The 26,352-nt window shown below is 51.4% G+C and overlaps 8 protein-coding genes and 1 non-coding gene across 9 annotated transcripts; 4 read left to right on the top strand and 5 right to left on the bottom strand.

Moving 5' to 3' along the window:
• Positions 1-409: 409 nt before the first annotated feature.
• Positions 410-4,828, bottom strand: V8C40DRAFT_230474 (WD40-repeat-containing domain protein). The gene is made up of 2 exons (XM_083212720.1): positions 4,579-4,828; positions 410-4,446 (listed from the first exon to the last, which is right to left on the bottom strand). Exons 1-2 carry the CDS (start codon positions 4,585-4,587, stop codon positions 1,123-1,125), a joined length of 3,333 nt encoding a protein of 1,110 aa, XP_083079309.1. The 5' UTR covers positions 4,588-4,828; the 3' UTR covers positions 410-1,122.
• A 76-nt stretch (positions 4,829-4,904) lies between these two features.
• Positions 4,905-6,525, bottom strand: V8C40DRAFT_230472 (SUR7/PalI family-domain-containing protein). Its single transcript, XM_083212719.1, has one exon. The coding sequence runs from the start codon at positions 6,121-6,123 to the stop codon at positions 5,191-5,193; it is 933 nt and encodes a 310-aa protein (XP_083079308.1). The 5' UTR covers positions 6,124-6,525; the 3' UTR covers positions 4,905-5,190.
• Positions 6,526-9,708: 3,183 nt separating this feature from the next.
• Positions 9,709-10,323, top strand: V8C40DRAFT_279419 (uncharacterized protein; the record flags this gene model as incomplete). The annotated part of the gene is made up of 2 exons (XM_083221227.1): positions 9,709-9,838; positions 9,898-10,323. The coding sequence occupies exons 1-2, from the start codon at positions 9,713-9,715 to the stop codon at positions 10,321-10,323; spliced, it is 552 nt and encodes a 183-aa protein (XP_083079307.1). The 5' UTR covers positions 9,709-9,712.
• Positions 10,324-13,938: 3,615 nt separating this feature from the next.
• V8C40DRAFT_13010 (Metallo-dependent phosphatase-like protein) lies at positions 13,939-16,318 on the top strand. Its single transcript, XM_083211049.1, has 3 exons — positions 13,939-15,863; positions 15,930-16,082; positions 16,133-16,318. The coding sequence occupies exons 1-3, from the start codon at positions 14,496-14,498 to the stop codon at positions 16,160-16,162; spliced, it is 1,551 nt and encodes a 516-aa protein (XP_083079306.1). The 5' UTR covers positions 13,939-14,495; the 3' UTR covers positions 16,163-16,318.
• Positions 16,319-17,002: 684 nt separating this feature from the next.
• Positions 17,003-18,167, top strand: V8C40DRAFT_230461 (uncharacterized protein). The gene is made up of 2 exons (XM_083212718.1): positions 17,003-17,934; positions 18,006-18,167. Exons 1-2 carry the CDS (start codon positions 17,041-17,043, stop codon positions 18,042-18,044), a joined length of 933 nt encoding a protein of 310 aa, XP_083079305.1. The 5' UTR covers positions 17,003-17,040; the 3' UTR covers positions 18,045-18,167.
• Positions 18,168-18,443: 276 nt separating this feature from the next.
• On the top strand, positions 18,444-19,787 carry V8C40DRAFT_230460 (uncharacterized protein). Its single transcript, XM_083212717.1, has one exon. The coding sequence runs from the start codon at positions 18,470-18,472 to the stop codon at positions 19,661-19,663; it is 1,194 nt and encodes a 397-aa protein (XP_083079304.1). The 5' UTR covers positions 18,444-18,469; the 3' UTR covers positions 19,664-19,787.
• Positions 19,788-19,872: 85 nt separating this feature from the next.
• Positions 19,873-23,668, bottom strand: V8C40DRAFT_272161 (Aldehyde/histidinol dehydrogenase; the record flags this gene model as incomplete). The annotated part of the gene is made up of 6 exons (XM_083220322.1): positions 19,873-20,683; positions 21,101-21,104; positions 21,994-22,988; positions 23,045-23,414; positions 23,486-23,576; positions 23,657-23,668. 6 exons carry the CDS (start codon positions 23,666-23,668, stop codon positions 19,873-19,875), a joined length of 2,283 nt encoding a protein of 760 aa, XP_083079303.1.
• V8C40DRAFT_t7 lies at positions 21,491-21,572 on the bottom strand. Its single transcript has one exon. It is a non-coding gene; the product is annotated as a tRNA-Val (tRNA).
• Positions 23,669-24,280: 612 nt separating the features above from the next.
• On the bottom strand, positions 24,281-25,983 carry V8C40DRAFT_230454 (uncharacterized protein). Its single transcript, XM_083212716.1, has 3 exons — positions 25,263-25,983; positions 24,908-25,204; positions 24,281-24,846 (listed from the first exon to the last, which is right to left on the bottom strand). Exons 1-3 carry the CDS (start codon positions 25,538-25,540, stop codon positions 24,582-24,584), a joined length of 840 nt encoding a protein of 279 aa, XP_083079302.1. The 5' UTR covers positions 25,541-25,983; the 3' UTR covers positions 24,281-24,581.
• Positions 25,984-26,352: the final 369 nt, after the last annotated feature.

Genomic DNA, 26,352 nt, shown 5'->3' with positions numbered 1-26,352 from the left:
GAGACCCGCTGCCCGTGGGCTTTTCTGAATACGAGTTTGTTGTCTCTGTGGCTGGTCAGGAAAAGATCCTTGCTCGGCTGCGCTCTGCCCTTGCTGCACAGGCATGTACAGATGCGGTAGTATGGAAATGTTTCTCTCTCGCTTGTCGGATCTTAGTGGGCACCCTTAAGAGAGACACTTCAGGGATTTTGTGCTGCTGCTTGTATGTGTTTGATGAGGTCATCACAGCGCCTTGAAACACGCAAGATTTAATTCTCTGCGTCCTCTCCTTCTATCTCTGGGCGATACCGCCTAACGAGTTCTGCCAAGAAAATACGGTATACGCAGAAGGCGGTGGGCAAAAAGTACGAGCATCTCCAGCGTTGGCCGCCGTATCTACATCGTGATAGTGGACCACGGAAAAAAAAAGCTAGCTGTCTATTTTTTTCGCGTGCTGCGCCAGATGGTCCGCTTTGTGACTGGCAGCTGAGACGAGACTGTCTGTCCCAACTCCCCTAATGTCTTTGTGTATTCACACTCATTTCAGAAATGAAATATAATAATTTAAAAAGGTCCCTTGTGTCGAGAGACGGCTGTTTCAGCGGCCTCGCGTCAGCGTCGTACTCGGTACACTCGCAGCACCCTCCTATTCTATCCCATCAAAAAGTCTCTCGAGGCCGCCGTTTGATCTCATGTTAACAGATGCCGCACATCCACCCGCTAGTCGGCCCCCCGTGGTTCTTGTTCGTCTAGGTTGGACTTGGACCCCGATTATGACGACACAGCCGTTGCTATCACAGCTCCTAAGCCGGGACCCCTGGTCTGCAGTCTTCACGAAAGCTCCATAAAGCCCACCTGTGCCCATCCAGCTATTTAATGTCCCGCTTCCCTTTTCCTTCTCAATGCAGCTTTGGCCGAGACGAAACCCCGAAATGCCTGGTCGAAGCCTGTCCATCTCTGGGTTCCCTATCTGATTGAATGGCCGGGGGGAAGGACTAGGGAGTAAGTAGCTTGGGGAAGCCGTGTAATAATCTGCGTGTACTTTGTGTACGGAGTGGCCGTATTACCGATTACGCGATGAAGGCATTTCTTGCAAAACCGTGAATATTGTCAACTTTGCTCCCTTGTTGACTAGAATGGCTCTCACTCCAGGCTCCATGCCTCAAGCCCTACACCCGCGAATACTACAGTCGCCGCGTCGTCGCCCTCCAACCCGCCAACGGCTGTGATATCTCCAGCATCTGCCACGCCGATACACTCTCCCCTGATGAGCTCGACATTCCAATCTCCGCCGCTGGGGATTCTCCACAGCTTCACGCGCTGATCGTTGCTGACACTGATTCCCACGACTCCTGTGCGTCGACGAACTAGTAGCACGCCTGCAATAGCTGCCGCGTGAGCGTTGCGAACGATGCTTCGCTTTGAGAAGGTCCAGCTCGCATCGCCTGTGCTGCCCGAGGTCCGACCGAGCAATGTTACTCCTACGCTGTTGTCGTCGCCTCCAGTAAAGACTTGATACCCTTCTCCTGATTTCATCATGTCTAGGCTCTTGATGCTGTTTTGGTGCAACGGCACCACCTGGGTTAGAACATATTTGCGCTGCGTCCCTTCGTCTGGCTCGCTCCGCCATAGGGCAAGATGGCCATCTGTGGACGCTGTGAGGAGTAGTGGTAGCTGATCGTGCATGCTGAGATGGCGCGTTTGAGTGAGACATGCTCCTGTGTAAGTTCCCTTGGCAAGGAGTTCAAATCGGCCACCGTCGCTTGTGTAGCGATACGTCCTTAGCACAGAGTTCGAGAACCCCATTGTCACCACGATGCCGCATCCATCATCAGATCGACAGACGTCAAAATCCATGATACGGAGGTCGGCATCCGCGCTCTTGTCGGTGAAGACGCCTTCACATACTACGGCCAGCCCCTTGTAATCGGACTCCAAGTTCTGCACCTTCCACACAAAGAACTCTTCGCCGCCAGCGCTGCTGAAGAGGTAGTCATCTCCCAGCCAAACAAGCTTTTGGAGGCCTGTGATGTGCGTCTTCATGGATGCCACGCACCGCAGCTCTGCCTCTGCACCTTCACTTGCAGGTTGATACTCCCATATCCGAATGGTTGTATCCTCGGCACCTGTGGCAATATACCGGCCATTGGAACTCAGTGACCGAATCTCCCTTCCGTGAATTCCAGCCTTTACCCATTCGTGCGCCATGCGGTTTGATGAAGAGATGGAGAGCTTGGAGGTCTTGGTATAAGCGAAACGATACCGACCAGGTATTGACTCGTTGTAAGTTAGCTGGAACGTGCGATGAGCTCCACCACACTCGATAGTGGCCAATTCTTCCCGGCGTGTCTCATTCCAAATGACAAAGTCCTTGCTTCGAAAGCCGTATAGTACAAGCTCAGGCACCTTGTCTTGGGTAAACCACGCACCAGCAATAAGAGGCCCGAAAGGTGGTGAGGTTTCATGTCGTAGATGAAGAAGAGTAGACCCTTGGTGCTGGTCTAATTCGTATATCCTGTACTTTCCATCGCGGCTTGCGACGAGGATATAGCGAGAGGCCTGTTGTGAGCCTGATTTCGGAGGGAGTGGGAGAATGACAGTAATGGCATCACGGCTTCGAGTCGAGATGTCTAGGATTGGGTAGTACGATCCATCCTCTTTCCGGTCAAGGATGGATAGAAAACCGTGCCGAGAGCCGATGAAGAGCAAGTCATTCATTTTCCCAGCCGCTGTAGGGACGAACCTAGGATCGAGCCCTTTGGCCAGCCCTTGACTGCGTAGATCCCCTGTTGAGACATCGATTGCAAGGTAGTGAGATTCTGCCCTTCCATGGAGGAAGACCAGCACCTCAGCCAGAGTATTGTCCGACTCATTCCTGCTTTTGTTTGACAGACAGTTCATTTCGATGATCTTGCCTGGCATGGAGGCAACTAGTTTGGTTCTCCGTGAGGAAATATCAAAATGATAAATGTTCCCACTTGATGTGCCCAACAGAGCTGCTGTAGTCGCAATGCTTTTTACAACATAGCATAGTTTCATGTCCCCACGTAGCTCTTCAGCAACTTCGACCTGCTCCCATTCCGGCTCAATCTGGGCATCTTTGAAGTGGCCTAAAATAAGCCTCCCGAAGCTGGTGGTGACGAGAATATGGTCATGAGAAAGAAAATCGTAGCGACTAATAATCTCTTTTGAAGATATAGCTGATGTCGATGAGTCGATGAGGCCTTTGAGAATATCCTTAGTGTCTAGAGTCAACGAGCCGTCAAGACTATCCCGTCGTTCGTCGAGCAAGGTGGACTCTTCGATGAGACAAATTTGGCTATCGGCGCCGCCGGTGGCAACGAGCACAGCCTTGTCTTCAAGCAGCGTGGCCCTCGACCATAGGTGCTTCCCAGTATGCAGGGAGAATGTTTTACCATGAGACAGCTTCCCTGTCAGAGGACTTGCGCTGGGATCAGCTTCTCCAGTCGACGCGGCGCGGCTAATCTGGAGACGCCATCTCTGCGCTGTTGCATCTTCCCCGAAAGAGTAGATAGACAAGGCATTCTCCCCGCACGACGTGCCAAATCTAACTCCCCATATGCGCGATGCGTGGCCCATGGCAGCGGCAACAGGAGCACTCCCTTTGCTAGAGTCTTGGGTATTATCGCCGTCGTTGAAGTCGTTACCGCCGAAGCCAGTATCGATCACCTTGGTGGTCTGAAACGCACGAGAATGGACACTATCCTCCCCTCGCTCCGTAATATCCCAAACTCGTATCGTTCTATCGTCACTGCAGCTGGCAAGTATCCGCGCCGTGGTGCCGTTTGAAAGTGTAACTGTACAAATGTCCACGCCGAAGATGGAGCCCTCATGACCTTCAAAGTTGAATAACGTTTCAGCTATCCCCTTGCCACCTTCTTCTAGCCGGCATTTCCACACGACGACATGCCCAAAGACAGTTCCACCAGCCACTAGAATGGTATCGTCTGATATCCAAGTAAGATGAGCGGAGTAGAGCATTGGTCTTGAGGGCGCAATGGGGGCGCTGAGGATAATCTCTCCGGTAACGGGAGAGTATTTCAAGGGGATAACTTCATTGTGAGCCGTAGCCAGAACAGCGACTGAAGGGTCCATGTCTGAAAAAGCTCCATGGAAAATCCAATCAGGAGCCGTCGCCCTGGATATCACGGGCGTCAAATCATGCTTCTCAGTGAGAGCGTCAATTGGTAGGATAGCTACATGGCAAAACCCCCAGGCGAGAACCCGCCCATGCTGCACATGAATCCCATGAATGGGTTGGTCTGTAAATACGCTTGTCCGAGAGACGAGGCGGCCTTTGTGCTGCCCATGTTTCGCCTCGTAGACAGCGAGGTCAGAGTCCTCGCCGGCTAAGACGAAGAGTTTTCCAGATGGGGCGCGATATAGAGCGAGAGCTGTGATGGGGACATGGGAGAGATCCCGTTTTAATCTGTTTTGGTTTGTGGCCTTGGATGATTGATTAGCTATGCCTTTGTCAGAGTGAATACTTGAAAGGGCTGGGGAGGCGTGAGAAGGATGAGGTTGATGCTTGTCGAAAGCAGAAAGAGGGGCAGTTTAAAAATGGCTGCAACGACGCACATGAACCATGATGATGTATTCGAAGTCGCGGATTGGTGGTGGCCCCTTCTATAACGTGAGCCACAGGCTCAATGAAGCAAATGCACTATACAGACATCCAATTTCGGTTGAGTGGGCGGATCTCTACTAAATGCTGCTGGTGTTGTTGCGTGCGTGATGAAATATGTGGTGCCAAAAAATTTTGTGCATGCACCTACTATCACCGGCTACACCACCGTCTTACTAGCACATGTCAAAGTCAATGTTGAGCAAGTCTCGACAAGAGAACAACAAAACACGATGGGACAATATTCGATATTTATCAAGCACGATGGTTCCACAAATTATGGGTTTAAATAAATTTTCTTGTCGTTCATTCATAAATGTATCCTCCATACTCTATGTACAGATTGTTCCCACCGTCTTGGGTATCCCAACTACCAACCACTGACTGTGCCACCCCGTATCCTTTCCATACTCAAATATACCAAACGCCGCGCAAAGGAATGTTTAAAAAACGCATCACAACAAGCACCCAAGTACTTCTTCGGTCGTTTATGTATCTAGATGTACCACAAATGGTCGGTGCCTTTTAAGCCCATTTTAATTACCAGGTCGAGTCACACCGTCCATTTAGGCGCGGTGGGAGTAGGGCTCGTAGGCAAGGTCGGATCGGCCAGAGCCGGCTGCGAAGCGAGGAGCAGCGGAAGTGTAGCCGGTCTGCTCGCCCAGGGGAGCGTATCCGCGAGATCCAAATCCGCCAGCGGGCAGCAGCTTCTCGCCATCGCTGGAGTGGTGGTGGTTCTTCTGGCGCTTCTCGGGCTTGCAGCAGCAGATGGTGAAGATCCAGAAGAGACTGGCACCGAGACAGAAAGCAGCGCCAATCCAGATGATGGCAAGGAATTTGCCGTCAAGGTGGACCTTGGCACCGTAGAGGGACTTGGAGCCCTGGACAACACCGGCAATGATGGCAGCGGTAGCAGTGGAGAGAGAGCAAGCAATGATGACAAGGATGGTGGTGATGACAGATTCAAACCACGTCAGGCAGGAGACAGCCCGAGAGAAATTTGAAAAGATGCCGATGAGAAGCTCCAGGCCAAGGGCAATAAGAGCGATGATAAAGGCAACCTCAGACCACTTGATGAGCTTCTGGAAGACCTTGAGTGCGTCCTTGATATCCTTGGGCAGCTCGATAGTGGTGCTGCCCTCCTTGATGTCATCGGCATTGATCTGCTTGCTGGCCCAGTCGAACTGGCTCTTGGTGCAAGTCCACTTCTTGTTGTCATCGGAGGAGCAAGATCCCCAGAGCGTGAGGTCATAGTACTTGTGGAGGCCGAGGGCTTCGGCGGTGATGTTATCCGTCTGGGTCTCCTTCATATTGAATTCGGCTCGCGAGGTGAGGGTCTTTAAGCTCAGCGGGCTGATGCTCAGGTTGCTGAGGTCCACCTGGATGAGCTTGACGTTCTCGTGGGCAACGCCAGCGAGAACTGCGTAGAGTAGAGTGCCAATGGAGGCAATTGTGAGGAGGAGTGGCAGAGCCACGCAGAAAAACCGACCGGCACCCATGCTGTCTTGTTTCTGGTTGGTTTTTTGTGTTTATTTGTTTGTTTGTTTATGGTGGGGGATTCCGTCAGGCGGAGGGGTTGACAACGAGCGAACTGGTCGATGTCTCTAGAGCAGAAGGGAAGTGAGGGTAAAAGGTCGACCGGTGCAAAACGAAAGTCGAGCTGACGCACTCACGCAAAAGGGTGAGAAGACACAAAACAAGACGGGATGAGGATGAGATACGAAATAGACGGTGGCATCTAGTTGGGCACCAGGTGGTTTTAAAAGCTGGAGGCGGGCTGAAGAAGCGTCGTTTGCTTACTTGTTTAGGTGGGCTGCAAGATGCGGCGAGTGGGTGGCGCAGTCGAAACAAAGCCCAGCCCAGAGGCGGGTTGACCACTGTGCGAGGGTGGGGTGGATCCTTCGGCGGGCAGTGCGAGATTCTGGTGCAGCTGCGACGATCCAGCCAGTGCTGACAGAGTTGAGTCGGATGGCCTCAACCTGGCAGATATGGTTAAAACCGCGCAGATGGGCCTTGGACCGACCTCTTACTGGAGTAAGCCCTGGCTAAGCAGGGTCTTGCAGGGGGGATCTTGGGACGTTGGCACGAGGTTGGTGCCAAATGCTACAGTAATAGATACTTCTATATGTACGAGTACGGAGTGTATGTCAATGGTTTTGCTGTCTGTGATCAACCATGATGAGCAGCTGGGTGGACTGTGATGCACGTTACCTGTACTGACCAACAAGTGGCGTTACTAATCTGCACACGCACAGGTCCATAAATAGCCAGCACCTATCGAGAGCTGTTCCTCGAATGTGGCTCAGTGTACGAAGGCAGATAGCGCTCGTGCTATCTATGCTGTTAAGCCTGGGGCGTGCTAAGGCGCGGAACTACTGCTGGGCTTCCCTGTCGTGATACAAATAGCTACCCCATGATAAATTGGCCCGTAAGCACATGTTTTACGCCAACTGGAAAGAAACAGAGCCGTGCTATTTTGGCACAACCGCTTAAGGACCGTTGGTCATCTTTGGGGCTAACTTGAAATAAAATTGTGCTTGTGCTTCTTACTGTACAGGCACGACGAGCACGGTCGAAGGAAATGCCCTAGACGAATTGTTATTGAGTTGGGTTGTGGCGGCGGCCTCCAGGGGTCAGGATAGACACAGTAAGGTACCAGACTGGACTCGATATGATTATGATTGCAGGTGTAATACAGTATCAATGGATTACTATACTTGTACCTGTAGCCCGCGCCCCGCTGGAGGTGCTGGAGGATTGAACGACCCAAACGACATCCATGGGTATCGACATGTATGGATCCAGCCCCGCGTCATAGCTTGAGATGGCGGTGTTGCGGTGGCTGGTGTCCCCTCTTTGGGAAACATGGAATTGATCAATGTCCATCAATTCCCGAGTAGATCACCAGCAAGGTGGCTTTGGATCTTCAGTGACCAACTTTACCAAACTGTGCCTGGGATGTAGTCCGTATAGACAAACAGAATAACCACAGTGATACGCGTACGACTCGTGTTTTCTTGGTCTGCTTCGGTTTGCATGGTCTTTTCCTCTTTTTTTTTCTGGAGCTGCTGACGACGGCAGCTGAGTGTGTGTGGTTCCTGGCGCTGATCGCACGGACAAGCATTTTTTGCCTAGTTCTGACTGTGCACGGAAAATGGCATCCGACAGTAGCCTCCAACCCCCCCAGCGCGGCTCTTTGTCGAGCTGCGTCTAATTCTGCAGGCCCAGGGGGTAAAAAAAGCCTTCCTGGCAAACGTGCCCAAACGTCGAGGCATCTTCTCATCTTCTCCGTAAATATCCCCGAGCAAGCTCATTCACTTTTGCCTTGACCTTGTTTGTATGTTTCTTTTGTACCTACTTACGTACAGGGTAGTGGAATCCCGTCGCTTGGCAATCATGACACAGCCCAAGCCAAGGCTAGCTCTGGATAGTTTGATGCGCTAAGTCGGAGCTGTGCTGCCCGACACTGGGCTGTGAGGCGAACCATTCCATGAGGGCTTCTAATTATAGCCATCCCGATTGCTAGCTGGGACTTGGAGTGTCACTCGGTACTAGCCAAGCGGCTACAGTACTCTCCGTACAGTTCAATGCATTGATGTTATCATTGAAGTCTGGTGTCAATGCGAAGAAGCTACACCGCAACCACTATCGCTGCTATTTAATAGATCTTGAGTAGATGTTGGATATTTGATTTGTGATGCTGGCTACGGGCACGGAGCGCATGTAGAACGTCCCATCGCCTCTCAATCTTGTCAAAAGGAAACGCGGAACGCTTCAGCCAGACTGATCGGGACAAAGCTGCTCAGGTCGCTTACATGTACCCGTACTCAATAGTCCAAGTGTCCAAGGCGGAATTTGATAAGCAGGGACTCAGCTTCGACTAAGAATGCGAGTGTGTGCCAGGGGAGAAGCTCATGCGCACGATTCCTCGCTTTTCCAAATTTGTGAGTCCAGTAAGATCGAGGTCTCCTCCTAATAAGCTGCCTTAGTAAGCATACATGTGCTTTTTTGCTTCACAACCTTGTTTCCAGCAGAGATGGTACTCTCCACTTATCGATTTCCGAATCCTCCTCATTCTCACTGGTTATTCCCATTATCGTCCATCTTTTTTAAGCTCTCCTGTCCTGCCACTCCCCCCTGCATTTACATCATGGATGATTACTCATCTTATTCGCTACTTGTCATACCCTTCTTTACGCGGACATATTTAGGTATGTAGGTACCTACCCTAATACCTTAAGGAAACGCCCATTCACCCTAAGTACATGTAATTTTGCTATTCTGCATCCCGTGTCGCAAAAAATACCGAGTACTAGACAAATACAGCTATAGTATTGAATATTGAAATTATATGGAGGTTTTATTGGTTATCAAGAGGGTCAGTAAAGCTGCAGTAGCTAGGTCAGAGCAAGGCTACACTCGAGCCTTTAGTTCAAAATCCAGAAGCAATCCATAGCTCAACCCGATCGGCCACAGCTGATCAAGTCAAACCTCGAAGATTCAGGCCACACAGTATGACCGCTGTATCAAGGTTTGAGACCAAACTCAAATCATCAAAATTATATAACTATAGTAGCAGATACTTAGAGAACTGGGTATCTACATGTACCTTAGTAGGCAGTATGACTCGAGTAAATGCTTTCCCGTAGCAGTAAGTAAACGACTTGCCGGTTCTAATGATCAACCAACTTTCACGCAGTCGCTACCTAGTAGGTTTCTGGATACACGTAGTCAACCCAGGGTATTGGATAGGTACATATAGCTGCTCTCTATCTTAGCCTCTTATAAGAGTCTTAAACTGTTAGGAGTATCTCTCGTTAAGGGATTCGTCACATTTAAAGGTAACACACGCTACATAGGGAAAAGGCAGACAACATGATGGGCTAAACACCATAACATACCTACCCTTATCAAGTACTTGAGTAAAGCCTTCTGTAGAGCCCGAAGTTAAACAGTGAATGAGTTGTGCCACCAGATAAAGTTTGGCTTCATTGATACTTGTATATATAAGCTCCTGGTTGGAATTTCGTGAGATAAGAGCACAGGTCCTCACATTCAATCCATTTTCTCTCTCCCGAGTATAAAAACATGAGTAGCCTCAAAGATCGAGTGATCAGGCTCTTTGAACGCCTCAAGGCGTCTCGGATTCTTCTTGTCGAGTGGGAGACTAGCCTTTGGATCCGGTTAGGCAACCGTGATCTTGCATGGAACGGAGTACGTCAATACCCCTGGCCTGCCAAATGCCAATACACATCCGACTAACATGTCGAAAGAGCCTGTTTCTTCTGGTTCCGGACCATCAATTCCAACAAGTCCTCCACCTCGCCATCGATACAGGACTATCCCCCGCAGATGAGGACACCCTACCTTCGATGTACCCGTGCGAGATGCTCCGTTGTGCAGTCCGCTTCCTTATCGACGAATCTCCCTCCACAGAAGGTCAACCGCGACGCAGGCTCGTCTTTTTGCCCATGTTCTGGACGGGGATTACGCGTGGGGGGATCGTGCCACGCTCCGCTGACGTCGACTCCAAGGAGTACTACCCACCAATACCGAGTTCTATCCAGACGGTGCCTTTGTCAGTTGCAGTTGCTGCCCTGTGTCGCATTGCTAACCGCGAGAATGGGCCAAGTCGATTGCAAACAAGTGTTCTTGAAACGATTTCTGGCTTGACTTCAGGCGGCCGCCCACAAGAGTGATGATGGAGAATATATGGATCTTCCACTAGATGAGCAACAACTCTTAGGCCGGGACATTTTTGGAGAAGGAGAATGCTGCCTGGGAAATTAGCAGATGAGATTTTAGAAGCGATGAAGAGTGTATTAGAGACGTCTTGATTCGAATTATTACTGGAGAAGGCACATATTACGATCTACCGTTTGCTTGAACATTCCAACATGTATTGGTCGTCGGGAACATACAAATCTACCTGTCGGCGTCTTGCTGAGTCTTGTATCGTGATATACGGTTTTGTGTGTGCACTTGATTATTTAGCTTAAAAGAATGATGAGCTAGATAGGTAGTTAGAGAATGGGAAATAATGGGAAACACTATCTATTAGACTAATCATTGCGTGAAGTTTAAGTATCGGAACATGATGCGAAGGAAATCCTACTATACTTACTTATCTACAAGAGAGTAGTAAATGCCCGGCTCTTTGAGTACATATATCTGTCACCGTCACTCCCTTTGGGTACTGTCGATACTTTATTCTATTTTCTGCTGCTATGGCTATATTCCTCTAGTTTCCAGCATTATCAGTCACGGCATAATATCTATATGTGGCTTTATAATTGAGACACGGGATGCTGGTCAACAGACCTGAGGTGCTGGTTCGCATCCCCCGGGAAATGCACCAATTAGGCTGATATACGACACAACATCTGTAGTCCATCCTTTCGTTCACTTCATACCTCTACCTATATATCTCCTAGACTAACCTTTGGTTCGCTCCCTCAAGCAAGCATTGTATCGGTTGGCTGTTTTCACGCCCGAGCTGTCGGAAGTACGAGTATGTCGTCTTTCAAATGAGTTTTTGCCTACAGAGGAAAGATAGCCTCCAGGAATTCGGAGTTGTCAGCAACCGCATGTATTCATGAAGTAGTACTAGTATCAATGACTTGGTAATCATCAAAAAGGCGGTAAAGATGAATCATGCATGGTTCTTTTGCCCCGACACAGTGCTCGTCTCACTCGCCGCGTTCTAGATTACTGAAAGACTACCATGATATATTGTTGGCTAGCAGACCATCCAACTGGCTGCGCATCAATACTGATCAATTTTGCAGAGCCAAGTGATGGACCAGCCGAGAGAATAATCGATATATGTAACTTTGCACCAGCTGACCAATACACTTCTTGAACACGCGGATCTGACTCGTGCCGGAAGCTGCTTGTTGTCTCCTTGGGGTCTGTTTCCTCACTTTGGCATCATCTCACAAGAAATAAATATGTGATGCCACACGGGGAAATACGGAAGTTTTGTCTCGATCCGAGCGTCCTCCGAAGGATGCAACCGTCCACAGAGGCTCAGCTGTTGGGCAACCGGGAACATAGGCAGCCAATGGGAGGCCATGGAAGGGCGGCCGCGCATGAGACGAAGGAAAAAAGAAAAACAAGGAAACAAAAAAAGGTCATGACATGTCACTGCTTCTTACTGCCAACTAGTACTACCTTTGTGTGATTGGGAAGACAAGGTATGGTACGGTTGTGTTCTGTAACGGAAGGGGTTTTGTTTTGAGACCAAACAAGGAGCCTCACTCATGTCGTGCGTGGTTGAGTGCGAGTATCATGTCACTTTGAGCCGCATATTTTAGGCACGAGGATGCCGACGAAGCTGCCTAGCTGGCGCTATATTACTCGCTGCACACGAAATTGCAATGGATTTTGGGCTCCAATAGGCGGAAGATGGTGATGTGTCGAGCCGCAGTCAATCTTTTGCAATCGGATCAATTCACAATATTGAATCCAGAAAGCCGTTGCGGCGCTGGCACGTGCCCAGTCGAGTCGGTCGACTTGCGCTCAACTGCAAGGGGCCAGCTGGACGCACGAGCTGCTGGCCTTTCAGTGGCTCCCCGGGCTCGTGGGGGCTGGACTCGGTCTGCGAAAGTGCAAGACCGGACTGGGATTAGGCGGCCCCGGAGCCGTTTAGGGCCACTAGGGCGAACGCTACAGCGCGCTGTAGGGGGTCCCCTGGCTGGCTGTCAGCGCCCAAGATGCCCAATAGTGACCGGGGGTAGCAAGAAGCGTTGCGCGGCATCGAAGGCATCGCTTGTGTTTTTGCCTGGCTTGTTTGCTGTTTTCTCGCGGGTCAAGTAAAAGGCCTTTGTTGTTTTTGTGTGCCGTCGTCGTCGTTCATTTCTGCTATGAAATACTCTTAATCTTTCAGCTTCAGATTGATACCAGACTTGGACAGGACAAGTAAGCACTTGGTGCCTATTAAATCCATCAATCCTGACTAAGCACTCTCCGTACACCTCCAGCTTTCTGTGTCCGCGCCTGACGGGCAAACGCTCCGCCTCGCCGCATCCAGTGCCTCCCTTCCGGAACCGACAGCATCTCGAGTCTGTCGCCTTTTCGACCCCCAAGAGCCCCAAGAGAGCCAAGAGGGGGTTGTGGATGGGTGTGAAACCTTAATCGTGGGTCAATGGTTTTCCGCCCCGGGCGGCTGTGTCACAAGGTCCCGGGCTGGCCTCGTCCGCATCCAGCTTCGCGGCTATTCACAGCTGGAGCTTCTGTTGGAGTTTTCTCGCCTCCGTCTACCCATTTCTCCCTGCTCTTTTTTGCACATCGCCATCCTTACGAGTGAATATATATAATATATACTATCGCCATCAGCATTCTGGATATTCTCTTACGACTCGGCACGTCAATAAAACTTAGATCGAATAGCCAACCTCCACCAGCCATCTGCGGACCGCGCCCCACCAGCCTTGCCCAACGCCCGATCTGCACGGTAGACGCCTGGATAACCGGCTCTCCTCTTGCATCGTGTTTTTTTTTCTTCTTTCACGACCAAGGCGTAAAGACGAGGCGAGACAAACTTTACATAAACTGCTGCCTGCCGGCGTTACCAGCTCTTTGCTCCGTATCTACAAAGCTACAAAGCATCGGCCTTTCTTGTCTATCGCCAGCTTCACAGCTCCATAAACCCGACTCTGACTCTCCCAGCTAGCCCAGGCGAGGCGGCGAGTGTAAATACGTGCTAACGCCGCCATAAGCTTGCCGAGATAGGAGCTCCGAGTGAGCATCGCCACCACCCGGGCCCGTCCTGGCACGCCGTCCGCACGCACCTTGTTGTTGCTGATGTATGTTGCATCCAATCTGTTTTCTTCTCTCCTCCCATTCCTCCATCTCCATCTTCATCTCCCGCGATACTGTCACCCCAAACCTTAACCCGGGAAAACAACAACCAACACCAACGTCTCGAGACGCCCAGGCCGTCCCGAGACCTTGCCCCTCCAACCCCATTTTGCACGTCCGATCCATGTCTTGGACCTAAGGCCCTGCCGTGAGCTGGCGCTGGATCTGCAAGGTACCTTTTATTCCAATTCCATCGCATCAAGTTTCGGGCTGTCTCTGGCAGAAACCCGTTGCATCGTTCCTATCGTCGTCTCACTATCGCATCCTGCCTTCGAGACCGCGTCACTCGCTGCGGCGCTGCCATCCGCCATAGCCGTTTTGCTTCCCATTGCCTTGTCCGCGTTATCCAATACCTGTACCCATCCATACTATATCCCACCCCGCTCCTGCGCCCTGCTGCAGTCCCGCGGATGCAGTAGACACACTCGCTCCGGATCGGCCGCGCTGATTTCGCCGTCTAGAATTTTTTTTTTTTTTTGCTCACGGCCGAGACCATTTCCACCGTGGCATCCCCGGCTTAATTTTTGGCGGTTCCAAAGCCGGAGCGCTGTTTCCAGAGCTGCCAGTCTCGACCCAGAGTCACGAGCTCTTACCACGACGTCATCCGCAGAGCTCCGTTAAAGCTCCTCCAAGCTGGCCTGTCTTCCTAGGCTCTCGCCTAAGACAACCAAAACGGACGCTCCAAGGAGTCAGCGGTCCTCTTTCTTTACCGACCTCGGTCGACGATTCCATCCTCCCTAAGATTGGCTGGGATTGCTGTTACTCATCCATTTTTGAACTCCCAACGACTTTTGCCACGGAATCGCACGAGCTGCTGAACGATACCTAAACAATTCAACGATACCTGAACGAGTCTCCCGCCGCGACCTGATAAAAGGGTCCGCCAGAGAGGCAACCTAGACCTTAGCATCCCCAACTTTCGCCACTTTTTCCCCATTCTCTCTTTGCTGTCTCTGAAAATCACAGCTCTCGCCCTGCGAGCTCTCTATCTTCACACACCTGATTCACAATGGGTAATCAATCTTCCAAGGAGGGCGGTACCTCGTCCAAAAACGGCTCTCCCTCGGGTGACGCTCTCTCGTCGTACCCTTCATTCAGCAAAACGGACACCAAGGACTCGACTCGTTCTTTTCGCGGGTTGCGGTCCAAAATCCCGGGTAGTGGTAGGGTCGACAGCCCGAGAAATTCGATTGTCGGCGACTCGGGCGATGCCGCCTCAGTAAAATCTGGGAAGAGCGGTCGCTCCAGCATCTCGCGCTCCGGCCGCAGTACCGATACAATCCCGTTGAGGGGCAACTCGACCGATCTATCCGAGCCACCTTCTCATGACGACCAACTACCTCCGCCATCACCTGTCTCCGAATCAGTTAAAAGCGGCGCCCACGACGTGAGCGCAGCACAGGCCTCGGGCGAGGTCGACCACGTTTCTGACCAGCCTCCGTCAGCCAATGCCAGCCTTAACACGCATCTCCTTCCCCCGGGCCAGTCCATCCTGGTGAAGCGCGACGATGCCCCAGTCAAGAAGACCAAGCCAAAGAAGCCAAAGAATGATGCCATGGGCATGGACGAGATAAAGGAGATGGACCTCGATGACTACATTAAGCGGCTCCTCGATGCTGGATACGCCGGCAAGGTCACCAAGAGCGTGTGCCTCAAGAATGCGGAAATCATGGCCATCTGTGCACGTGTCCGAGAGGTGTTCCTGGCTCAGCCTGCTCTACTGGAGCTCGATGCTCCCGTCAAAATTGTTGGTGATGTACACGGCCAGTACACCGATCTCATTCGCATGTTTGAAATGTGCGGCTTCCCTCCGACGTCGAATTACCTCTTCCTCGGAGACTACGTCGACAGAGGCAAGCAATCCCTCGAGACGATCCTACTACTGCTCTGTTATAAGCTCAAGTTTCCCGAGAACTTCTTTTTGCTGCGTGGAAACCACGAATGCGCCAACGTTACCCGAGTCTATGGATTTTATGACGAGTGTAAGCGAAGGTGCAACATCAAAATCTGGAAGACGTTTATTGATTGCTTCAACACACTTCCCATTGCTGCCATTGTGGCCGGCAAGATCTTCTGTGTCCATGGAGGCCTGTCGCCTGCCCTGAGCCATATGGATGACATCCGCAACATTGCCCGGCCTACCGATGTCCCTGACTATGGGTTGCTCAATGACCTGCTTTGGGCAGATCCGGCTGATATGGAGCAAGATTGGGAGGCCAATGAACGAGGAGTAAGCTATTGCTTTGGAAAACGAGTAATTACCGATTTCCTTGCCACCCATGACTTTGATCTGGTCTGCCGTGCCCACATGGTGGTCGAAGACGGCTATGAATTCTTCAACGATCGAGTCCTAGTCACCGTTTTCAGTGCGCCAAATGTAAGTTGCCCCAAACTTGTGTCGCGAAATCTGCCACGCTTTTCAACTTTGACTAACCTCCCGTAGTATTGTGGCGAATTCGATAATTGGGGAGCAGTCATGTCTGTATCTTCCGAGCTCCTGTGCAGTTTTGAGCTCTTGAAACCTCTCGACTCTAGCGCTCTGAAGAGCCATATTAAGAAAGGCCGTAACAAGCGCCAGCAGATGCTCAACAGTCCGGTAAGTGAGCTGTCGGATCTTGAAATGACTTGGAGACTAACGATCAATAGCCTGCGATGGTTCAACCACAGAGTGTCTGATGACGAGAGCTTTGAGAAACTGCACCCGTTGGGTATATATTATCTTTTTGCCTTGTCTACACTGCGCCTCCTTCTCTTCGCATTTCCGTTCCTTAATGTTCCGAAAAAAATGGAAAAGAGAAGGCTTGAGATTGCCAGTAGACAGCGCTATCCATCTTATACATATCTTAAGAGGAGCTACGTGTCCATGTGATCAAGATGGCAAGACAACACAGCATGTGGCTGCCGCAGCCACGGGGTAACAACCGTGCCGAGCAGTTTGACTGGCTTTACCTGAGCAGTAAGACGTAATTGTCTGAGCCAAGACCTGGAATGGTCTCTTGGCACTGCGCCCTTTTCTATGGGCCTCATTTTTCCTTGGGCACGGCAGAAATCACCACTTTTTTTTCTTCGCTTTTTGTTCTTTTTTTTTTTCAATACAAGTTGGCGCCTCAGGCATGGGAGGATCAATGGGTAGATGTGTTGGGTCTTGTAGCGAGAAGAGGTCGACAATCAGGACATTGGGAAGCATTGGTTTGGAGCTTCATACAAAATGGGCTCGCGCTGGAAGTCTGTGGCATCCAATGCGGCGTTAGATGATGTGCCTTTTTGTCTTTTTTGTCTGGGCTGGCTTGGAGTAGAAGATTTATTATGGGAATTTCCTGAACAATACATTAAATTGAGAAAAATTATCGAACATTAGAATGATGCATGTCCCCCTTTTAAGTTTTTAGGTAACCAAGCCAGAGTATTTGACTTCACCCAGCCTTATAAACTTCAACGAGAACATTCAATCTTTGCCTACCCTCTGGAGTCTTGGCGGTTCTATTCTTCATCTAGACATTGTCATGGACTTTGGAGCAAATTGATGTCTTTTGCTTGTTGGAAACTCGAATAGTATGGCTACCTACAAGCAACTCCAACGCGAACCAGCCTTTAGGGAGCTATTCAGCAAGAGAATCACAACTCTGCAAGATCTATATGATATTTCCAAGGACTCGGCCTTTATCGCAATCGACACCGAACATTTTCCCATTACAAGCGGAAAGGATCGGATCCTCCATCAGGTCGGCCTGGCACATATTCAGAGCCTAACACGAGATTTATCTCAAACGAACGATACATCACGCAGTACCAGCCAACCAACCTTTCAAGATTTTTATACTGAGAAAAAAATCCGGGCTTTAACTCTCAATCTCAATATCGGTAAAGAAAAGCGAGAGGAAATTGTTCGTCTTAAGGGGGAGGGCGGCGTGCCAGTTCGACGGCGTCACCGGTTTGGCAGAGAGCAACAAGTCGATCTTGAAAATTCAGAAAAAACCATTATCGAATTCATCCAGAGCTGTGAGAGCAAGAAAAATCTGGTTTTGATGGGGTTTGAGATGGCAGCTGAGTGGACATATTTGTCCAGAAACTTCCCTCGTGCCGTGCCCTTCTTCTCGGCGTGGGTGGATCTTCGGGATATTTGCAAAGATATAAGTTCGTCAGTTGGGGTGATTCCTGGCTTGGTATCTTTGTTGAAGATTTTTGGTTATCATTGGAAGGACATTCAGCCTGGTAGAGGGGATCTCGGCGGTGGTATTGCTGATAATGCTGGAGATGATGCTGTGGCTACTTGTGTATTGGCCAGCGCTCTCCTTGATTCAGAGAACCATGAGAAACTACGATTTCGACAAGAATGCAGCCAGATTGCTGGGAGGAAAGGTTACCGGGTTCCAGATGTGCGGGATCGTTTTATTGTGTCGATACGTGCTCAAGGATGTCTTCCATCTATGATTAATTCGGGGATGAAACTGGCCCGCCAATTCTTCAGTTATTTACCCCAATCTGCTGGAATAATCTCCAAGGACATGGCTTATCTTACATTCAGAAGTCAAGACCAAATGGATCAATTCATCGCTGATATACATGAATTAACATTGCCGACAGGCGAGATTTTATCTGTTCAAAACTATTCTCAGGAAAATAGGTCAATGGAAAGCGAGCATGATAAGCGAAAAGAGAAACGGGAGCTAAGACAGAGAAGGAGGCTGGAAGGGAATGCAAGCGAAGTGGAGGATTTGGGGAATCTTTTTTGCAGTCAGTTTCATTCTGCATAACTTCATTGATTTGATTAATTATATACTTATAGAATATTTCTTTGTCATATAAAAATTGAAGAAAAGTTATTTCCTCCATCTGGAGACATTCTGTAGCTATCTTACACTTTTGCTGTATCGAATCCGTCTTGTTGCGCGCTTAGTCATCCAACGACAGAATTTGGTTCTCTGCATCCCAAACCATCCCACTTCACCACAAGCAGGTCTCCAAGAGCCACCAGCCGCAACAATGAGCTCTCAATCACTCCGCTCGATATACCGAGCGAGGCCAGAACTGGCACAGGCCGGAAATGCCCTAAGAGGCTACTTTCGCCAATTCTCCACGACGCAATCGCAGCTCGACGAGGCCCCGGCCGATCCCAATGCCAAACCTACAGCTCGACAGCGGACCCGCGCAGCGGCCAGCGAGATCAATTCCTTGGTGAAGAATCGGACACCTGGCCAGGGAGCCCGAAACCCGACGGATTCTTCAGCGACGCTGGCACAGCCAAGAGTGATTGATGTGCGGAGTCTTCCCAAGGGAGGCATGCTTCGAAGGCCGGGCGGACTGCGAGGACGAGGCACAGGTGCAGCTACGGGCACAGGCGGACCAAGTGCTGCTGGCGCTCCTCGAGCTGCGTCACCAACCGGGAACCGATTCTCGGCCGCCAACAGAGGGAGGGGTGGCTCTGCGCTTGGAGCAGGACGAGGAGGGCGAACAGCCGGACGACCAGGAGGCAGACCCGGCGCGGGCAAGGGCAGGGCGGCGAAGAAGACCGAAGGCGAGGGCGGCAACAAAGCAGCCGGTGCCGCCGGCCCTCGTGGCAAGAGGCAGGACCCCTTTGAGAGGATGGACCCGCAGGAGCAGCAGTTTGACGACGCCGTGCGGTTCGGCACGCGCACCGAGTTCAAGCCCTCTCTGACCAAGGAAGCCCTGACGACGTTTGTGCCGGCCACGCCCGCGACGCCCGAGGGCCGCCTAGCCACCGTCATGGAGAACCTCAGCATCCTCGGCGGCAGGGCGGATCCCGTGGGCGTGCCGCAGGGTCTGCAGGCGAAGAACTACGCCGACGAGGTGCAGGACAACGGGGCGCGCTTCTTCGCTGACGTCAAGGCTCGGGAGGCTGCGGAGCAGTATCTCCAGGAGCAGCGGCGGGAGAAGCTGTTGGCTGAGGGTAAGGAGGTGCCCGCTGAGCAGCAGCCCATTATCAAGGACGCCGAGGAGGCTGTTAAGAAGGCCATCCTCGATCAGGCCGTTGCGGGGAAGCACGAGACGCCGCGGTTTGCGACTGACCCTGTCGGTATTTCGAGGGCGTGGCACTTGAGGTCTGGGACGTACACCCAAAGGGACGTGGAGAAGTTTGAGAAGAAGCTGACGACGTTGTTGGGCGTGGGCGCGGCTGGTAAGGGAGGCAAGAATGTGAAGGCTCAGGCGAAGGCTTGAGATGGGAGAAGTTGATGAAAGAAGACAAGAAGAAAAAAAGTATTTTGTACGATTAAAAGAACGCTAGAAATATGGCTGCTGTTTGATGTAAAAAAATCTTCATGAATGGGAAACATACATGTTCATATACGCTGAAATTCCTCGTGTGATATATCAAATCTGTACTATACAAATGGGTATGGGCGGCTTATGCGCTCGCACCGGGAAATCTACCTGCGATCAATCTGCTTAATCACCTGCGCCTCTTCGCCGTCAATCTCCTTCATCTTCTTGTCCTGCAGCTTCTGCAGCTCCTTATCCGCCTTGCGCACCACGTCGGGCAGCACAGTACCGTTCTTCTTCCAGTCCTTGAGTGCCTTCTCATGCTTGGTGCGAGCCTGGCGCACGCGATCCCTCCAGCCTTGACAAGCGTCCTTTACACGACGCACGAGGTCCTCCTTGCGCTCCATCTCGACCTTGAGGAGGAGCTCGAGCTCGTTGTCGTCGGAGCGCTGGGGCTGCTGGTTAAAGTCCTTGCTGGCCTGGACGGCGGACATGATGGGCTTGAGATACTCGCGCTCATTGACGAGGAGAGAGATAATGCGTCCGGAGCGAGGCACAATCTGGGCGAGCTCGCGGAGGGGAAAAGTAACCTTGGAGCCATCGTCGTCCTTGATGGCGACGGAGAGGGCGCCGAGGGCGTCGGGGTTGAAGCGGCCGCCGTGCAGGACGGCCTGGAGCTGGGTCTTGAAGTGGGCGTCGATGGAGACGTATGCGGCGGTGAGGGAGGAGAAGTCGAGGGGGTCTTCGGGGTTGGGCTGGCCGTGGTCGGCTTTGGAGGAGCTGGAGGAGGACGATGATGAGGGTGAGGGAGCGGTTGAGTCTGCGGAGGGGCTGTTGCTTGCGCCGGCGATTTTGCGCTTTTTGAGGAGAGGCGCGGAGTTGCTGAATGGACGGACGGATGAGGGGGCGTGAGAGGCCCTGGTTGTGTGTGTAACGCTCGTCAATGGGAGGAGAGAGGAGATGCTGGAGAGTTGGCGCCTGTATGAAGTTGAATGCCAAGGTTAGTTTGAGCTGTTCTATCCGTGGGAATGACAATTGGTTTGATAGGATGCTCTTACCCTTCTCTCTGCGCCAACAGGCGCATTCCGTGGCTGGCAAGGCTGCTAGTACGAGAGAGCGCCATGGCAATGGATCTGTTGGTGGTGATGTTGAAGGATGGTCTTGTGTTTCGTGCAAAGAGCTTGCAGAAGCTTTCTTACACGAGGTACCAAGTACGTCACCCCACCTGCTGTGACCTGATAAGATAAAGAATGTTGACCATCGCAAGATTGAAGTTTGCTTGAGGAGCTGCCGAATAGATCGAGTAACTGAATTAGATTGGTGAGATGTCTAAGATATAATTCTTGATTCTGCATTCTGGCATTTGTAAAAAAGGTCAACTTGATATCGCTGTACTCTGCTATTCATTACTATGGTGCAAGGAAATCGGTGGTGTCTGATAACCGTCCCACCTTGCAAGACAAAGTACCTCTCCAACTCACTGCATGCAAAACGACAGCGATATACTTGAGAAACAAGATTCCAGAATTGTATAGAACGCTAATTTCTTGTCCTAATCTATTTGCCCTCATCATTTCATCAACAAAGCCTTTTATAGTAGTTTCCATACCCTCCTCCCAAAACCTCTTACCCCGCCATTAGATCTTCAGGCCAAAAGGGAACGTCAACACGACATCTGCGAGCAAGCAATAAGCGCCACCACAAACCTCCATTGTCAAAAAGAGAACAACAGATGATGATAAGGACCTGAACAATGGCAAAAAGAGAAATCTCAGTAGTGAGAAATGACCATGGCAGGGGTCGAACCTGCGACCTTTCGCGGTATTACTTTGTAAGGCGACTGCGCTAACCACTGCGCCACATAGTCTGGTTACTAATTGTTGTGGGTTTGCAGAAAAGAGAATATTATAAAGTTTAAGCTTTTTCTGGTAATTGAAATCGATGTCATCTCACTGCTGTTTCTCACTAAGTGCAGAATGTAAATAGAGTTGCAGATGGCTGGATTTCAATAAGAAGTCTAATTCCTTCATCTGACTACATTTTGACTAGTTTTGCCCTTTTTGGCTGTCTTGATATTACATGTGTTCCTGGAACCACTATTTACTGAGGCCAAGCACAGTTGGGACTACGATGCCATTATCTTAGAAGGAAAACATGGCACAGTTTCACTTCCGGTATCGATTCATTCCATGTGTGTGTAATTATCGTTATTTCATTGAATCGTGGGACATTAAAAAGCACTGGCTACTCTATCTCGCTTTTAACTACTTAGCTCTGCAGGGGCTTACCCATGCCGCCGTAGGTAATCATCTTGGTGATCTGGTACTCTGCAATACCATACTTTGATCCCTCTCGGCCGAAACCGCTCTCCTTGACACCGCCAAATGGCGCCGCAGGGTCGGAGATGATGCCCGTGTTGACACCAATCATGCCAACCTCGAGAGCTTCGGCAACTCGGTGAACCCGCTCCAAGTCGCGAGAGAAGAAGTAGCCCGCCAGGCCAACCTCGGAGTTGTTCGCCAGCTGGACGACCTCGGCCTCGGTCTTGAAGGGGAAGAGGCCGGCAACGGGGCCAAAAGTCTCCTCCGAGGCAATGGCCATGTCAGCCTTCATGTCGCGGAGGACGGTGAGCTGGAAGAAGTTGGGGCCGACGTTTGGCAGCTTCTGGCCGCCGACGAGGAGCTTTGCGCCCTTCTTGACGGCGTCCTGGACGTGGGCGTCGACCTTTGAGATGGCGCGCTCGTGGATGAGGGGGCCGTGGGTGGTGCCCTCGGCGAAGCCGTTGCCGACCTTGAACTGCTTGACCTTTTCGACAAACTTTGTCACAAAGGCCTCGTAGATGCCCTCCTGGACGTAGATTCGGTTGGCGCACACGCAAGTCTGCCCTGAGGATCGGAATTTAGACATGATGGCGCCGGCCACAGCGGCGTCGAGGTCGGCGTCGTCGAAGACGATGAAGGGTGAGTTTCCACCGAGCTCCAATGACAGCTTCTTAAGTGTGGCGGAAGACTGCTTCATCAGGAGCTTGCCGACACCAGTGGAGCCAGTAAAGGAAACCTTCTTGATGGTAGGGTGAGTAGTCAACAGTTCGCCAATGGCCACGGTGTTGTCCAATGTCGTCACAATGTTGACAACACCCTTGGGGATACCAGCGCGGTGAGCCAGCTCAGCGAGCGCAAGGGCTGTGAATGGTGTCTCTCCAGGAGCCTTGCACACGACTGTGCATCCAGCTGCCAGCGCAGGGCCAATCTTTCGTGTAATCATGGCGGCGGGGAAGTTCCAACTGTGGTCACTTGTGTCAGCATATACATCATACAATGAGTAATCGGTTCAACGTACGGTGTAATCAGACCGCAGACACCAACAGGCTCCTTGAGAGTCCACACTCGGTTTCCAGGCACGGTGGCAGGAATGACATCACCATATACGCGCGGTGCCTCCTCGCTGAACCACTCAAAAAAGTTGGCAGCATAGGTAGATTCGCCTCTGGCATCGGCAAGCGGCTTTCCATTCTCCCAAGTAATAAGCTGGGCAATATCCTCGGCGTTTTCCACGGCGAGGTCGTACCACTTGCGCAGCAACTTGGAGCGCTCGCGGCCGGTCAATGAGCGGAACGTCTTGAAAGCCTCGGCGGCAGCGGTGATGGCTGACTCGGTGTCTTCGATGGAGAATTCGGGGGCAGTTCCGATCAATTCGCCAGTGGCAGGGTCTGGCATTCGAAGGGGTTAGCTACTTGCATAGAGACACTCGAGAAGATGGGAATATGAGGCCGTGGCTAACCGTTGACCTTGAATGTCTTGCCAGACTTGGCAGTCACCCACTGGCCATTAACATAGCAGACATCTTGCTTCAGCAAGGAGGGATCTCTGAGCTGCACGTTTTCAATTCGGATTAGCCTTCAGCCAGTTTTGGAAATTGGACACTTGGGCTATTGCGCCACTGCGCACGCACCTTGGGAGCCATGGTTGAAGCTCTTCTGTATAATATGGACGATACACCGGGAGCGAAGCGAAATGTCGAGGGAGAAGCGAGTCTATGCAGTAACGCCATGGGAACAAACAAAAAGAGGGGAGACGATGAAAAAAAGAGAACGGGTCAACCTAATATAGAGTCACGACTCGCGAAATGAAACCGGCAGCCGTCAATTGGGGGGAGGTTCCTCGGGATGTGATTGGAAATGCAGAATGCGGAGGAGACAGCCTTCAACAACCGGGCCGGGTCAAAAGGTGCGGATGGAGGCGGGGAAAAACAGGGCGAAGGCGATGCGCGCAGCTCTGACGTCTCGAAAACGCGGGAGTGCAGCAGCGGGGTCACAGGGCACAATGCCGGCACTGGCCAGGGTCCAAATTCCGTTTCTAGGCGCTAGAAGCCAAGAAAGCGTGGGTTCTTTTGGTGGAATCAATTGATGGTGTTCATTATGGATCCCATTACTTGATGTGCAGAGGCCGGGCCGGTTCTGGGGGGAGCGACTCCGGAACTGGGCCGGGACGGAAGATTCCGTCTGGAATCGGAACTTCTCTGATTGTTATCTTCGTTATCTGCGATATACGGCGACGCATGGCTTGGAATCAAGGCTGCTAGGAGAATTTGCTATATTTGGATGGATTGTTCATCAAATGTGGGTATATATATAAGACAAAAGAAAAGAAGATAAAAGAAAACATATAGGTAGACGGTGGCAATTTTTGGAGGTGGCTTCTCGTCCCTCCTCCTTGTGCCTGTGCCTGTCAGCCTCCAGGGCCTTGGTGTCATTAACCGTCATATTACATGCGTAAAAGCATGAAACGCCTTGCGCCGATTTTTTCCCGCCGAATAACCCAAACCCCTCATTTGTCAGGGGACATATAAATAGACAAGAGAAGTAGATACAGGTTGCCTAAGAGTATACCATCGCCTCGTGCTCCTGTCTTAGCGGAAGCTTTCGGTCGAGGATGTGGAAGGCTTGCGTTCTCGGCGTAAAAGGCATGGCTCCCGATGCCATTGGGGTTTTCATGTTGGTTGGCCAACCGGACATCTCCAGGCCTTTGCCCTCCTTGATGCTCGGTGCCTCGTCATCCTCATCCTCGTCGGTCTCGAGGTTGTTGAGAGGGTTGGGCCACATGCAGTAGAGCGAGAAGCCGAGGACAATCACATATATGGTCCTGTGGATGGAATTAGCATACATGCAGAGAAACCGTGGCGCAGACATCGGATGAGACTTACAACATGTACAACGTGATGAAGAGCGAACCCTGCGCAATCTGGCAGTTGGTGTACTGTCCATACGGCTTGGCCATATCGCAGCCAAATCTAAAGTACCATGCTGCCGGGGCCGGGTATCTCGGATCACTGTAGTCGGGGCCCACCTGTCCGTAGACGCTCACGGCGTAGAGAACAAGCAGCGCCAGGCTGCCCAGAGTGGACAGGAGAGGGTACCAGATTCTTATGATAACCGCAATGAGCTTGGTGAGCAGGAAGAAGAGAGAGATGACGGAGATGGCGACATTGAAGTCAGTGAGCCTGATACGACGCTGTCAGTAAAGAAATTTCCCCTTTCAACGTGTGAGTTATTACTCACGTTCTTGACCAGATGAGAGGAATCTTTGGCTGAGCCACATGGTTGGCATAGGCAAAGAGGATGACATCGGGATTCGAGTTGAGACGGTGGTCCCAGCCAATCTTCCACATGGCAGATCGATACAGATCAGGCTGGGAGAGACCAAAAATGGTCAGGATGGGCACGAGGCCGATGAATTCCGCCAGCATCAACCAGCGGATGGCCAGTCTCGGGACTCTGGGCCATTTTCGATGGAGGACGTGGTAAGTGAACTTCCGGTCGGTGTCAAGGATGCCCATTTTGTCGACTGTCGTTTATCTTCTTATCGAGAGTAGTGTTTGGTTGCTTGTCGACTGCGGTTGCTCAGAATCACTGCCGTAGATGCAACTCGATAATGATTTGGTGTTCTTCTGCGCGAAATCGAATCTGTTATGCAGGGCGTCGAGAAATGAAGCTCGGATGCGCGCTTTGGCTTGGCAGCGAAGCAGTTGAGAGCTTACAGGCTCATGTCCGCATATGCATATGCACCCGGACGTATAAGCTCTGACTTTAGTTGGTCGAAGTCGCGATCTTGAAGAAACAACGCCAGCGCTTCAAACTCCAAGAACTCGGACCAGCCTTGTAATATCCGTTCAAGAAATCACAGCACAGCTTTTATTTGAATTGAACTCACGCTGCCCATCGCTCCCGTTGGGGGGGGCGGCGGCCGTTTAAAGGGCCTGTGAGGGAACCGGCGCCTCTTGGCTCTGCGAACGGGGCCCTTCCAGCGACCACTGATAGCCTGATGGCTTCATTGGCACTCGCTGGGAGGTGGGGAAAGCTTCTGCAAGGTGCGGGCGCTTGAGCCTGTGATGGGCTACGCGCCTCGTGATTGGACCGAGCGCGAGTGACAGCAATGTCTCGGGCCAATCGCAGCGTCGGCTCAACAGGACGGTTAAGCGCCCAAGATCGGAGATGCATGGCTCGATTGGCCGGGCCGGACATTGACGGGCCAATCACGGCGCTGCGAGGGCTGCCGTTCGTTGCGGGATTTGGACAGCTGAGTGGGAATCTCGAGAGAAAAAGGGAAAACCTGGACACTGAAAGTGCTGAAAGTGGTTTTAAACCCGGG

The sequence above is a fragment of the Trichoderma camerunense genome, assembly GCF_050948025.1.
Source record: "Trichoderma camerunense strain CBS 138272 chromosome Unknown V8C40scaffold_1, whole genome shotgun sequence".
Lineage (NCBI taxonomy): Eukaryota > Fungi > Ascomycota > Sordariomycetes > Hypocreales > Hypocreaceae > Trichoderma > Trichoderma camerunense.
Note: the sequence above shows the minus strand (reverse complement) of the source record. Positions and strands in the feature narration are given on the sequence as shown.